The sequence below is a fragment of the Equus asinus genome, chromosome 22 (assembly GCF_041296235.1).
Source record: "Equus asinus isolate D_3611 breed Donkey chromosome 22, EquAss-T2T_v2, whole genome shotgun sequence".
Lineage (NCBI taxonomy): Eukaryota > Metazoa > Chordata > Mammalia > Perissodactyla > Equidae > Equus > Equus asinus.
Window position 1 is genome coordinate 14,535,614 of NC_091811.1, and position 15,479 is coordinate 14,551,092.

The 15,479-nt window shown below is 50.4% G+C and overlaps 1 protein-coding gene across 6 annotated transcripts in view; it reads left to right on the forward strand.

The window, feature by feature from the left end:
- Positions 1–15,479, forward strand: part of SLC6A12 (solute carrier family 6 member 12) — a 35,005-nt gene that overhangs the window by 2,032 nt on the left and 17,494 nt on the right. For 5 of the 6 annotated variants that reach the window (XM_070494359.1, XM_070494360.1, XM_014841796.3 and 2 more), the window contains 7 exons: positions 582–666; positions 2,646–2,923; positions 8,245–8,379; positions 10,346–10,486; positions 11,382–11,469; positions 12,588–12,720; positions 14,013–14,147. In XM_070494359.1, coding sequence (XP_070350460.1) covers positions 2,704–2,923; positions 8,245–8,379; positions 10,346–10,486; positions 11,382–11,469; positions 12,588–12,720; positions 14,013–14,147 — 852 coding nt within the window. In that variant the 5' untranslated portion in view covers positions 582–666; positions 2,646–2,703. Of the gene's footprint in view, positions 1–581; positions 667–2,645; positions 2,924–8,244; positions 8,380–10,345; positions 10,487–11,381; positions 11,470–12,587; positions 12,721–14,012; positions 14,148–15,479 lie in introns of those variants that run through there. The other variant, XM_070494362.1, reaches the window with a different exon arrangement.

A 15,479-nucleotide genomic window follows, 5' to 3' on the forward strand; every position in this document is an offset into this window, starting at 1 on the left:
ACATTTCTTCCCTGAGTCTAATTGAGTCCCGCTTCCTGCAGTTTGAGCCTGTTTCCCCTTGACTTGCCATGGCTTGGGCCAGTTTTCCTTTTCACATGCTTATGCTTTCATTCTGCCATTCCAGTTTTTCATTCTTATCCATAAATTATCCTCCTCCCAATAGTCTTTTTTTTAAACGCGTCACATCAGTGTCCGTTTATCAGTTCATGTTCTCTTCTCTTTCCTCCCCCATCCCCGATAGAACCCAAATCCTGTGCCCAAGCTGGGCTCTAAGATCTGCTTCCCCATCCCATGCTCTCCTCTGGTTTTCCCTTCATTTACTCCTTTTCCCCACCAGGTCTCCCCTCCTCGAACTGCTGAGGACACGTTGACCCTGAAATAGCAGCCTCTGGTCTGGGAACAGGAAGGCTTGTCTCCTAACTGCCCCCTTGGTGACCCTTGGGCTTGAGCTTGCCCTGAGCTGAGCTCCCCTATGGTTTGGCAAGCAGAGGCAATAATCTCTCCTTGTCTCTTATGGACCTCATTTTTTATTGCCCAGCCTCCTAACACCCATGTTGAGCAGAGGTCATTCTGTCTTCCAGGGGTACTTAAAGCCCAGAGCGGAGGTGTGATTTGCCTAAGGTCACCCAGCAAGTTAGAGACTCAGCTCCACCACTTATTGTATTGGTAAGTTTATTCTAACCATTAAAAAATGGTTTTACTGAGCACCTGCTGGGCATCAGTTCCTGTTCCTTAATCTCTCTGTGCTTCATTTCCTCACTTATAAAATGGAGTTAATAGTAATACCTACTTCAGAGATTTTTATGAAGGTGAACTTTAACAATGTATATAAAGAGGTGCATGTTTTTAGTACTTTGCTTACTCAAATGTTGACTGTTATTATTATTATTAGCTAAGTCTGGACTGGAACCTGGGTTTCCTGTCTGGTGCTTTTCATCAATGTTTTGAGCTCATTCATTCATTTGTTTATAACGATTCGGGGGTCGTTCCTCAGGGTGGCGGCCCTAGTTCTGTAGAAGATACACAGTTGGGTTAGGTATCAGGAACTTTTCCCTGGAACCAGTCTGCCCTGTTCTTCCAACCTGAGGCTCTGGTTCTCAAAGCCCCCCTGGGGCCTGGCCACTCACTCTGAACCTGGAGCTCTTTTCCCTGCTTCCCCTCCTCCTCCCTTAGATCAGAGGCTGAAGGCCTTTGACTCCACTGGGTACCTCTCTCCTCATCTTCCCTCCTGGGCTGAGCTTGCAGTGGAACCTCTGAGGAGCTCCCAGTACCAGAATCTCACCCCGATGTGCTTTCCCATTCCTGGGGTGACCTGCACCCTCCGAGTCACCTTCAAAACTTTCCACAACCTCGAGTGGCTCCTGCTGTGCTTTTCTGACGGACTGGGACTTGGGCTGCTGCCTGGTTAGAAGGACCAACAAATCAACACAGACTCTTCTTTCAATAAAAAGAATCCCTGTGTTTCTCCAGAGCCTTGAAGCAGCGTGGAGCACTGGGTAGCTCCAGGTCGCTTTGATTCCCCAACATTCCTTGGAGGCAAGGGGCAGTGGGGCGCTTCCCCCTGCAGCCTGGGCGCCTCGTCCTGGCAGCTCACTGGAAGCACGGGCGAGGTGGCCTCAGGGTGATTGTGTGTGGGGAGGGAAGGGCAAACAAGAATTCTGGAGGCAGCACCACGATGCTGCAATGAGAGGGACACAGTAAACCTGTCAGTGGCCCACATCATTTTTCTGGAAATCCCGAGACCTTTGGGCTCTTTAGGAGGACAGGGAGTTGGGAAGGGCAACGACTGGTGACGTCAGGCAGCCACTTCTGGGTCTCCCTTGAGGGACCCACTCTGATCTGGAGATCACTACCACCCAAGGAAGGATCACTCTAGTCACCCCTTCTGCCACCAGGCCCCCAGCCTGTTCTCAGACAGAGGGATGGCCTGGAGAAAAAGAACCAGAGTTCCCTTGGAGCCCTACACTTGGCCCTGGCACCAATCCTGGTCTTCATCGGCCTTGTTCAGAGGCCTTGCCTTCTCCTCTCTCCTCCCAATCAGATGCCCAGAACTAGTTGGCTCCCATGTTTACCCTGGTTGATCGATCACCTTGGCACAGAGATGAGCACACAATTGGCCAGGGGAAGACCATGCGGTCACCTTCACCACACCTGCCCTTGGCCCCCTGTCATCCCTGGCAGTCTTTGATCCCTTCTGGCCTGGAGGCCAGAGGCTGGGCTGATGCCACTCGCTGGACGCTGAGGAGCGGGGGCAGATGGGCCAGTGGGGTTGGTGGCTGACTATAAAGAGCAAAAGGGACTTGGAATAAAAGACCCCAGGCCTGAGTTTTAATCCCAGCCTACTCCTGAACGGTTTTAGGCAAGTCACTTCATCTGTCAAGGCCTGGGTTTTCCCATCTGTAAAATGGGCAAATAAGATTTGCTCTGTATTTGTTCCTAGAGTCATAAGAGCAAAGTGTAACTTTAGGTGTAAACGTCCCTGAGAGTTTGGGAAGAAAATCAATAGTCTGACAACCTTAAACAATATTCCAACAATATTAACTATTAAAGCAATATTCCAGCAATATAAAAGATTAGGACATGGAGCACAGAGATCGGGGAGCGTGTGTTGGGGTTGTACAGCTCACTCCTTCTCCTCCCACCAGGCCGTGCCTTCTCACCTTCCTGCCCCACTCCCAGCTCTGTGGACTCCCAATCCATTGCATGGCTATGGAGAGCAAAGTGGCAGTCCACAAGGATGGGCCTCCTGTGGTCTTCTGGGTCCCTGAGGAGGGAGAGAAGCTGGACCAGGAAGGTGGAGACCAGGTGAAGGATCGGGGCCAGTGGACGAACAAGATGGAGTTTGTGCTGTCAGTGGCCGGGGAGATCATTGGGCTGGGCAATGTCTGGAGGTTCCCCTATCTCTGCTACAAAAATGGAGGTGGTGAGTTCACTTGGTGGTGCTGTGTCCTGACAGCCGGGCTGCGCCTGCCTGGACGCCTCCTGGCTGGGCAACGGGTAAAATGGAAGGAGGCTGGAATGGAGTGGGAGGACTTGAGCTTGAGTTCTAGCTCCACCATGAGCCTCAGTGTCCCCCTCTGTGAAATGGGATGACACCCCACAGTGCTACTGTGAAGATTAAATGAGGCAAAGGGCAGGACCGAGGAATCCAAGTCTTTGATAAGCTCCTTCATTACTCTATACAATGTCAGTTGTTGATAGGGGTCATTTATTCATTCAACTAATATTGTGGGCCTACCATGTGCCACACACTGTTCTAGATGCAAAACAGAACATATTCCTGGTGTGTGATAGTCTAGTGAAGGGTAGAAGATTACGGACAAAACATGTGGTGTGTGAGACGGTGGTGAGCGGAATGGCAAGAAGCAGACCAGGGAAGAGGGCTGGGGAATGCCAGGTCACAGGGTGGGGAGTGGATTGTGAAATAAGGTAACCAGGAAAGGTTTTGTTGAGGAGGTGACATGTGAGCAAAGACTTCAGGTGAAGCACATTCCAAAAAGAGCGAAGGGCAAGTGCAAAGGTCCTGGGGGGAAAGTGCAACTGGCACGTTTGAGGAACATCAGAGAGGGGGGTGGCAGATGGGGGAAGACTAGGAGAGGAGGTCAGAGAGGTAAGAGGGCTCAGATCTTGTAGGCTCTGCTCCGAGTGAGATTGGAGCCACTGAAGAGTTTTGATCCGAGAAATAATATTATCTTATCTGTGGTTTTTTTAAACTAAAAAACATAATTTTATTACTTTTCAGCACTGGTAGTAAAAATGAGCAGAGCCATGGTGGGGAGGGGCCCAATTCATATATTTTTTTTTTTTGAGGAAGATTAGCCCCGAGCTAACTACTGCCAATCCCCCTCTTTTTGCTGAGGAAGCCTGGCCCTGAGCTAACATCCGTGCCCATCTTCCTCTACTTTATATGTGGGACGCCTACCACAGCATGGCTCGCCAAGCAGCGCCATGTCTGCACCCGGGATCCGAACTGGTGAACCCCGGGCCGCCGAGAAGCAGAACGTGAGAACTTAACCGCTGCGCCACCAGGCCGGCCCCCTGATTCATCTTTTTAAATGTACAATGAAATGCTTTTTAGTATATTCATAGAATTGTGCAACCATCACCACAGTTGATTTAGAACATTCGCATCATTCCCCAAAGAAGCCCTGTACCCATTAGCAGTCGCTCTCCCTTCCCTCTTCCTGCCAGCTCTTGGCAACCACTAATCTGCCTTCTGTGGCCTTGGGTTTACCTACATGAAATATTTCACATAAATGGAATAATTCATTTATGTGAATTTATTTGTGAAAGCCAGATTCATTTTTGCCTTTTTTTTTTTTAAAGATTTTATTATTTCCTTTTTCTCCCCAAAGCCCCCCGGTACATAGTTGTATATTCTTCGTTGTGGGTTCTTCTAGTTGTGGCATGTGGGACGCTGCCTCAGCGTGGTCTGATGAGCAGTGCCATGTCCGCGCCCAGGATTCGAACCAACGAAACACTGGGCTGCCTGCAGCGGAGCGCGCGAACCTAACCACTCGGCCACGGGGCCAGCCCCCATTTTTGCCTTTTGAAAATACCTTTATCTTCTTGTGGAAATGATATGTTGTGAATATTAGAAACATTCTAGAAAGGTAAGAAAAAGAAACATTCCCATTTAAAGATAACCATTGTTTGGAAAATCCTTCTTTTTTTTTTTTGAGGAAGATTAGCCCTGAGCTAACTACTACCAGTCCTCTCCTTTTTGCTGAGGAGGCCTGGCCCTGAGCTAACATCCATGCCCATCTTCCTCTACTTTATATGTGGGGTGCCTACCACAGCATGGCATGCCAAGCGGTGCCATGTCCGCACCTGGCATCCGAACCGGGAAACCCCGGGCCACCGAGAAGCGGAACATGCGAACTTAACCACTGCGCCACCGGGCTGGCCCCAGAAAATCCTTCTAAACGCTATTTATATTTAATTTGACAAACATTTATTAAGCATGTATCTTGCTCTGCGACTTAAAACTTAGAGTTATCATTGCAAGCTGCTTGAAGTGATGACTCCAAAGAAAACAGAAATGGGATTTCCTGGGTGGGTCAGGACTATGGAGCCAAGACTGGGAGTGGGGGACTAGTGCTGGGCTTGAGATTAGGGAGGCAGGAAGAAGTGGTAGGAGTGGTAGCTTATTTCTTTGTCCTGGGCCACAGTTTCTTGGACATATAGGATGTTAGAGCTTGAGCTAAAGATGACCCAGTCTGAGCCCTCCTCTCATAGGGGAGGTTGCGGGAGCTCAGAGAGTTCAGCAACTTGCCCAAGACCACAGAGCTAGTTGGTAGCAGCAGGCCCTGGGAGCCAGGGGCTCCCCCTCCGTATGCATCTGGCCCCGTCATCTAAAAGGAGGGAGAACGAGGGCCCAGGAAACAGGGCTTGGGGTTCTGATGCTCTCCCTGCCTCTGCCCTGCCCAGTGGCTATGGCTGTAGCCTCTGTACTGGCATGGGCTGGGGTGGAGAGACCAGTACCTGTGACAGCATGCATGACACTGGGCTGAGCCTGGGCCATCTGTGAAATGGCAGGACCAGAGTAGGTGGCATCACATTTACTGTGTCCTCTCTGTGACTTGGCGTTCTTACTTTAGCTCTGTCCCAACCTAACTATTGGGAAAGACATGGTGCCATTCCTCTCTCTTCTTCTGTCATCTTTAACATGAGGGGCTACACAAGGTCAGGGGTCCCAATCCGGGGTCCCTGGTCTCTGGGGGTCTAAGGAGGAAGTAATGAAGGTCTAGGAATTAGTTTCCTTATTTCAGACAACTTAACAATGGATTTATGTAGGAACACGACTTCACAGTCTAACCCAAATGTCCATTTTTCACTCTAGGCTAAGATTGTACTAATTCATTGTGGCAATAGGGTTTATCTCAAGCTGACCATAAATAAGCCCTGGTTGGCAGTTAAATATGGTTTTTATTAATACATGCAGATAAATTAATTGTTAGTGACTAAACACAGTTCTATAGAGAAAAATCATTCAAAAGGGATGAAAAATAATAATAATGTAATAATGGTCTAATAACATCTTTGGTTACGAAAAAGCAGGGAGCCACTAAACTAGATTATCCTTAAGATACGGTACCCTCCGAAAGAGAACTTTGTGAAATTCTGAGTTTCCAGACTGTCAGTGGCTCAGGAAGGAGCAGTGGGCAGGGGTAGCAAGGCATGCCTTGGAGCCGAGGGAGGGAGGTTAAACAAGCCTCAAGTTGCCCTGCCTCCACAGATCCCTGTGGGGCAGCACCGGGCTGCTTGTGCCCACAGCCTGGGCAGACGCCAAGAGAATTGTGGGCTGGGTCACCCTCCCAAAGCGAGGGTTCTGAGAAGTTCATTTGAGGGAGGGTGTTTGCAGTGATAGCGTGCTGGAAACCCAGGGAGAAGGCCAAGGATGGAGGCTGCCCTCTAATTGGTCCAGAACCACCCACCGCCCACTGCTCCCAGAGCCCCAGGCCAAGCACTGCCCTTTCAGGGTGGACTCGGCCTGAGTCCTGGGGTCCAGGCCTCCTGAGGGCACCCCAGCTTCCGTGGGGCTGACATCGACATTCCAAGAATAGAACTGAAGCCATCTGCTGTATCAGAGGGACCACCTCCACACAGCCCGTGGGAAGGAGCCTATGGGTCATGTGCCCCCACAAGCTTCCCATAACATGTCCTCTGGGAGAGTCCCCCAGCCACATCTTTTCTCCTGAACACTGTCCCTCAGCCTAGCCCCTGAAACCATCCAAGCCACTGAAGCCAGGGTCAGCGGTGCTGTTGGCCCTGGGTTGACTAACACTCTAGCATTAGTCAGGATGTAAAGGCAATACAGAGTTTAAAAGGACTTCAGGACTTGGTGGAGAGGTACTGGCTTGCTGTGGCTCCCTATATGTTATGTATATCTTACCACATGCACACACAAAAACGTACATAACTTCCTACCCAGCAATTCCTCCCCTGAAAATTTATACTAACGAGCAAATTAGACAAGTGCACAAGGATGTGGGCACGGTCCCCATCCCAGCAGTGTGTAATGAGACAACCAAGAAGGCCAGTGACGGTGCTGTGACTTAGACTAGGATAGCTGCCTACGGGGGGCGTAGGACTCTACTGCCACCAGCATGATGATGGAGATATGTATTTGACATGAAAAGAGATTCATGATGCATATTTTAAAATGCGTATAAGTAATATATAGTAGGTTCTCATTTTTGCAAAAAAAACCCAGTGTGTTTGTAAGAGAATTAGAAGACTATACAATGCTTTTTCCTTTCTTTCCCTTTGTACTTTCTAGTTTTTCTACAAAGTAATATGGATTATTTGAGAGGCATTATAATATAGTGGTTAAGGGCACAGACTCAGGATCAGACCACCTGGGTTTGTGGCTCAGTTTCCTCCCCTCTGCCTCAGCTTTTGAATCGTCAAACTGGCCTCAGTGTTCACATCTGTAAAATGGGGGTAACAACAGTACCTCCCCCATGGGCAGTTGTTTTGTGAGGTTTCTGACATTAGTGAGGCATTTAGATGAGTGCCTTATGCACAGTAAGCACAAAGTATGTGTCAGGGTTATTACTATGCACTAGACAATAATTCCTTCACCCATGGATATGCGTCTGAGGTGAGGTGTGTGCCTTAGTGACTGCAGTGGGCACTGTGGGCTCAGGGCATCTTCACATTCCATTTGCATGTGATTTGCTGGATGTCTTTTAGGCCTGGTCTCCCATTGGGGCCTGTAGGTCAGTACCTGATCCAATGGCACCTGCGAGCCCAGTTCCTGAGGATCTGCCTGAGTGAGGAATGGCCCCCTCTGCTGGGAGCCTGGTTCAGATCAGAGCCTGGTGGAGGGAAAAAACCCTCTGAAAATTGTTAGAGGGAAAATAATTTTTCCAAGGTGTTTTTGTTTGTTTTTCTCTAAAATGTAACAAACAATAATTTAATAAGCATATCAAAATATACAGAACACATGTTTTTGTTCCAAAAATAATAAGTTGACTACATTTGTGAAACAAACTGAGAAAATAAATAGTGCATATATTAGGATTTCCACCTAAATTTCCATTTATTTCCCCTCAAAGGTCTTTCCTCAGCTGAGCAGGGTTCAGACTGGAAAATTTCCGCCTGTCCCTGCTTGCAGACAGGAGGGAACCGTTAGGCTGTGAGGAGGGAGATGAAGGATGGCAGGGCGGGCGCTGGAGCACAGCTCTGGGAGGGGCCCTGGGCTGGAAGCCTCAGCCTCTGCCTCCCTCTCCTCCGCAGGAGCCTTCTTCATCCCATACTTCATCTTCTTCTTCACCTGCGGCATCCCAGTGTTCTTCTTGGAGGTGGCACTGGGCCAGTACACCAGCCAGGGCAGCGTCACGGCCTGGAGGAAGATCTGTCCCCTTCTCCAGGGTGAGTGTTCTCGGTCCCCCTCCTGCCCTCCTCTCGGGCCAGCATCACGCCTCGCCCCTCCCCTTTTCCTCCCGTTCACTGCCTCCTTCATTCATCCCCTCTCATCCTTGCTAAGTGTTGCAGGAGACAGAGGAAGTATAATCAGACTTTGTGGGGCCCAAAGCTTATACATCCTGGGGAGGAAGGTGTTCCTCAAGAAAGACAATACAAAATTACAAATGCAAAATTAGGTACAGAGCCTTGGAAAGGGCCCTTGCAAGTGAGGAACCCTGAAGCTTGATCTTTATCAGCTTCATGGAAAATATGTTCCTGAGTATATGGCATGGTCCCAGACATAGCTCCAAAGTATATAATAACAGTGATGATAATGATGATGATGTCTAGCATCTCTTGCGCCCTACTATATGTCAGGGCTCATGGAAGCACTTTACATGCATTTCCTCATCTAATCCTCCAGTAATAACTCTATTAACCTCATTTTGTAGATGAGAAAAAGGAGGCACTCACTAAGGATTTGGACCCGGGTCTCCCTGAGCTGGAAGTCCGCGTTCCTTCCTGTGTTAGGGATTGTGTTAGGGATAGCTCCCGCCCCTCTCTCTAGGGATCTGTTGGCACTAATGTGAGCAGTTTGTGGTGTCCTTCCACCACTCCATCTTTACTGATTGGGCCAGTCCCCTGGAGGCCAGAGGGAAACCCAAGGGGTCTCCTTGTCCCTGAGAGGTTCCTTGCATATTTGAAATGGAGAGAGGGCTCTTCTCCCCACGTTAGTCCCCAAGGGAGCCCCAGAGACTAGACTATCTGGGGTTGCCACCAAACTTAGTAGGTTGGACAGAGGTGGGCATGGTGGGAAAACACTGTCTCCTGAGAAGGATGGAAACCTGACCACTGAGAGTACAGCGCGTTCGGGCGCAAGGGATCTGCGGGCGGCTGCGCGCTCTAAACATCCCGCCCGCCGCCGCCCCCCGGGGTCCTCCAGCCCTCAGCAGCCCCAGCCGCCGCCCTCCCGCGGCCCAGCCCGAGGCTGCCGGTCCCCACGCGGGAAAGCCCGCCTGCCTCGGTCGCCCGGCGATAGGAACCATCGGGTGGGCTTGCCGGGCGCAGGGGGCGCTTTGTGGACAGTCAGCACTGATTTTCGGACCAGCCCTCCGACGTCCTACCGGGTGGCTCTCCACCAGTCCTTCGTTTAATAGTTCTTGGGCATCGACTTCCCGGGACGGCCTCGGGGACGCAGGACAAACGGGCGGGTCCTAACCCGGCCGAGTCCCGGCCCCACTCCTCCGGGCTGGCTTTCAGACCCCGGGACCGCCAGCCGCCCTGGCAGCGTGCTGCTTTCAAAATCACCGAGGGAAAGCTCCCACTTTGGTAGGACTGGGGGGCCGGCTGGGGGACAGACTCCGGGGGCTCGGCTGCGGAGCCTGCAGGCGCGGCGGGTCCGGGCGCGGCCTTCGGACAGCCACCGCGGCGCTCGTCCCTGCTGGTGGCTTCTGGGCTTTGCTCCTATTTTGAGACTGATTCTTGCCAAATTTTCCCTTTGTTCTTCCTGCCGCTTTTCATCTCACAAGTAATGCATGATTGTAATAGGAAAAGATACAAAATGCAGATAGGCAAAAAGAGAAAAAACTTTAAAAGGTGAACTGAAACCCTATCACCTGGAGAACCACTTGTTAGCTTTCTGATGACGATCCTTCCAGAGTTTTCTCTGTGAAAAAGAAAAAGATGTACGTTCAAAAATATGTTATAAAAATGGGAGAGTGAATAGGATAGTGTTGTGTAACCTGCTTTTCTTATTTAAAAATATGCTGTAAATGGCTTCTCATGCCAATAAATGAACCCTGGTGGTTCTTTTTGTATAGCACCCAGTACCCTTCTAGCCACAACTGGCAGCTTCCACGTGACTTTTGTTGGCTAATGCTGATGTCTTGGATTCTCTTGTTGCTCCCACCCCTCCCCTGCTGCGCTCCCGAAGGCATTGGTACGGCGTCTGTGGTCATCGAGTCCTATTTGAACATCTACTACATCGTCATCCTTGCCTGGGCTCTCTTCTACCTGTTCAGCTCCTTCACCTCCGAGCTGCCCTGGACCACTTGTACCCATAATTGGAACACAGGTATGTGTCGTTTGAGCCCCTGGAACGGGGCCTCTCCCTAGGGCTGGTCTCGTGGTTGCTGGTGATTGGCAAACAGTAACGGAGCGCATGGTGGGACTTGCCTCAAAGCTAAGCTAAGTGAGCTCTGGTGCCAGTGCTGCCACTGAGCCTTTTGTGGGACTTTAGATCAGCCACTAGGAGAACTGAGAACCCAGTGGGACTGTGAATGTGTCATGCAACTGCAAGGGCTTAGCACCACTCCCTCATCCATTCAGTTAACAAATATCTATCGTGCACCTGCTGTGTGCCAAGCACTGTGCTGGGTGCTAGGAGTCAAGGGTGAACACGAGCAGCGTGGACCCAGCCCTCGCTGAGCGTACAGCCTGGGGGTAGAAACAAGCAAATTAACAAAACAGTTGCAGATGGTGATGGGCGAAAGACACAGTGCAGTGACTGTATCCTGACGGAGGGAGAAGTGCTGGTTGAGGGCTGAAGCAAGGAGAAAGCCTGCCGTGTGAGTGGCATCCCAGGCCGGGGAAGGGCAGGCGCGGGGATTCAGTCCGTTTATCTATCGAGTGGAGACAGGCTGGGCGAGTCAGGAGAGTGCTGTCCATACGTGGGGCTGAGTGGATCTGAAGTCTGGATTGTGTCAGAGGTTGGCGGGGTGGCCAGAGGGGCAACCAGAGTCACTGGAACAGGAGTAATGCAGGGTACGTGTGGCGGGGGGCTGGTCCCATGGACCACCCGAGCAGTCAACTCCTGACACTCTGGAAGGTAGGGGCTCCAAAGGAAGCTTTGGGACTGGGAATGAGGGGGACTGCCAGGCTGCAAGGCCAGAGGCTCAGGGGACTAGGGTGTGTGGGCACCTCTCCCCGTCTCATCCCTAGCTGAAACGCACCCACCTTGTCCCCAACAGAGCATTGCATGGACTTTCTGAACCACTCGGGAGCCAGCACAGAGACCCCCTCTGAGAACTTCACCTCTCCTGTCATGGAATTCTGGGAGTAAGTGCTGGGCCTGGATGCCACGTGCCAGGGGGCCCCAAGCAGAGGAAATCTAAATGTCTGAGGCCTAGGACTTGGGGTGCAAGTTTAAGCGTCCCTGTGCATGCTTTCTAGCACTTACCCTCCTCCCATCCTCCCACCCCACACATCGCTGAGAGATGAGGGAACACTCACATCTACCCACACCGTCCACCTACACCCTTACCCCAAATCTGCCTGTGTCCAGCTAGACTCGCACTTTATCCATATCGACTTGCACGCCCACACATGCCTACCTACACCTCACATCCCCCTGCACCCCCCACACCCACCTGCACTTACACATCTACCCACACATGTCCAGTGGTGTCTGGCAAACAGTCTGAACCAGCTTAGGAGAACTGACTGTGCACATCTCTTCCCAACTTTGTGATCAGTGATGTCATGTTGGTAGCTTGAAATTGGCCAAAGTGGGAGTATTTATACCACAGAAAGTGGCAAAACCTACACTCACACATCCACTCTCCTACATGACTACTTACATCCTTACACACCCATGCCCACATGTGTCTACTTTCTTACACACTTACCTGAAACCGACACTTATTCACCAACACTCTCACATGTCTACCTACACCCTCACACACATATGCCTTCACGTTACCCAAACCTCACACCTGTCTACCTACACTCTCACACACACATTTAAATCACCCCCATATGCATCTTTAGATACTAACACACATTCAGCCTGTCCATTTGATACCCATATACTTGCTCATCAACTTGCAAATATAAATATCAACTCTCCATATACTCATTCATACATTCCTCACCACCTTCACTCACTTTCTCTCTCTCCCTCTCTCTCTCTCTCTCTGTACAACAGAGAAAGCTGGATGAGTTAGAAAGACAAAGATACCTATGGGATTACGTGATTTGGTCTTCTAACAGCCAGGGGCATGCAGACCACAGGTGGGAACGTGGTATGCCACAGGGCAGGTGGAGTGGGATAGGGGTGGGGGAAGCCTGGAATATGAGATCTGTGGAGTCAGCTCTAAAATCAGGAGACTTGATGACAGAGGCAAGTTGTCCTCTCTAGTCCTTCTGCTGGTTATTAATTTTTCCCAATCCATCAGGAGACGAACCCTGGGCATCACCTCGGGCATCCACGACCTGGGGGCCCTGCGCTGGGAGCTGGCCCTGTGCCTCCTGCTTGCCTGGGTCGTCTGCTACTTCTGCATCTGGAAGGGGGTCAAGATCACAGGCAAGGTGAGGTGTTCTGGCTCTTGGTAAGCTCTCTGTGGCCCCCGGAGTCCATAGGGACACTCCCAGGGGTCTCTCTGGAGAACTGAAAGAAAGATTCTTTAAGGGAGAGGCATAGTGAGAACAGGGGAAGTCTGTAGATTTGAGCTCAGTATAAGCCAAGACTTTCTTTTTCAATATGACTTTAAATGACCTGTTTAAGTAAGTAATGTCGAGAGCAAGGTAAGAAACATGGAAGCACTCCGTCGCAGCCATCAGTGCAGAGCATCAGCATGACGGCAGGTTGGATCCGCTCATCCTGGCCACTTCTTGCTGGGCAGCCTTCTGGTTCCTTTTATGTGTATGCATGTGTGTATCAGTGTCTATTAAGTGTGTATATTACACAATTAGGATCATATACTCTTGTGACTTGCTTTTTGTATTTAACAACGCATCAAGACAATGTTTAGTATGGACCAGCAAACAGAGCTGTCTTTGAGGTGGTGAGTCTCCAGTCTTTGGAGGGGTTGTAGCTAAGAACGGACAACAGTGGCTTGTTGTATGCTTAGAGAGAGTTCAGACTTGAGCATTAATTCCAACCCAGAGAATCTGAGACTGATGTTTCATGCTTTGTGAGGCTGGAATAGACAGGATCCCGACTCCTCTCGTTATCCTGTTCCTGCAGCAGCCTCCCTTCCCAGATTGTTGTAACGGTAATGTGATCGTAACGATGAAAACAGTTAATAGGAATAGAACAGAGAATGCCGCCGCCTCTGGTGAGGGCTGAGCTTGGGCAAGGCAGAGTGGGGCCCCCTCTGTGCATCTCCAGATTCCTGAGGTCAGGCCACTGCTGCTTCCCCAGGCTTAAGCCTGGAAAATAGAGTTTAAACTTCCCCACAGAGCACTGAACAAATCTGGTCCTCCTCCCTGTGGCGAAGGGGAATCCCACCCTCGCCAGGGTCCTGGGGAGAACAGCCAGGATAAGCGGTTAAGGGAGACCAGATTCTGGATTTAAAGAGTCTTTGAAATGTTATGGCTGGAAACCTGCGCCCCTGCCTGTCCTTCCTCCTTCCCCCTGGCCCTGCTGTTGTGCATCTCGCACCCTGCCGCGGAGCCTAGACCCACTGGAATGCATCCAGGAAGGTGTGGGAAGTTTCATGCGCTCGCCCCCACTCAGCTGTCTCTAAGAACGTGCTGGACACTCAGCTGGGCGTGGCTGTGCTGCCTGGGGAGGGGTGACAGGAGGACCACCGCAACTCCTGTCACCTCCTGGCTGCTGTGTCCCCACCGGGAGTGACCTTGGCCTGCTTCCCCTCCAGGTGGTGTATTTCACAGCCACCTTTCCCTACCTGATGCTGATCATCCTTTTGATCCGCGGCATCACCCTGCCCGGAGCCTACGAGGGCATCATCTATTACCTGAAGCCAGATTTGTTTCGCCTCAAGGACCCCCAGGTGAGTACGGTGCTGGGGACCATCTCCCCAGACGTCTCCCACCCTAAGTCAGATCTGCACTTCTGAAAATCTTTGATTGGTCTTGTCTTGGTTTAAAGGCAATAGATGTCACTAGAGAAAAATTAGACTATATGGAAGAAAATATGAAAAAGAAACTAAAAATCTTTTGTAATCCCACCACTCAGCTGTAATCTCTGTTAGCATTTTAGTACATTTCCTTCCGACATTTTCTTCTACGTGGTATGTGTGTGTCTGTGTTTTAACGTAGTTGAGGTAATTATATAGAGACAAATACCTTTTTTTTCACTTTAGTCATATTGTAAGCATTCCCCATATTATTAATTTGTAAATGTCATTTTTAACCTTGCATAATTTTCCTCCATAATCCATTCATTCATTCATTCATTCAACCAAATGTGCTGAGGACCTGTAAGTGCCCAGTCCAGCTCTTGTGCTGGCGATGGGCTGTGTGCCCAGCAGACCAGGACCCGCGCCCTCTGAGTGCTCACACCTGGGGCCAGTGTCGTCATTTACTCAAGTCTCCCTCTGTTCTGGGACATTTAGGTCATGTGTTTTTCTAATTTATGATTGTATATACAGCTGCAATGAACACCTTGCCTTTAAATCAGTGACCACACCTCTGATTATTTCCTGACTGCAGTTAGACATGGGGTCACTAAGGCCAACAGTGTGCACGTTTTAAGGTTCTTGACATGTACCAGCCTAGAGCGATGGAGGCTCCCACTGCCTATGTCAGGGGGCCCTTCTTTCTGCAGGCCGCAAGAGGTTCAATCATAATTTATTTTCATCTTTGATAACTTGATCGGTCAAAACAGTATCATTTTGTTTTTCACTTTACTTTTTTTAGTACTGTGAGGTTGGACATTTCCCCACGTTTATTGGCCGTTTCTATTTCCTCTTGTCCGAGCACACTCTTTGTCCTCCATAGAGTCCTGGTGGGTTTTTCTTTATATTTGAATGGAGCAGCCCCTTCGCCCCATCGGGGCTGCACAGTCTGTTTGCTGAGTGAGTGCAGGTGCCTCTTGGCTCGCCCTGCAGGCAGGCCTGCCAGCTCTGGGCCACAGCCGTGGGGTGTGGACTCCACCTAAGAAATTCAAGTAACGCACTGTGTTTGGTGCTTACTAAGTGCTCACAGAGCCAGATTAAAAGTGGGCCCTGCCTGTGAGCAGACGAGGACTGTTAATGGAGAGCTGGGATGGACACGATTCTCGGGGAGCCCCGAGGGGCCAGGCCAGCTCTGTGGGGGAATGGGTTGGGTCTCTGGTCAGCTGGCCCCAGGCCCTGGCAGGCTCCCTCCTGCTCTCCCTGCAC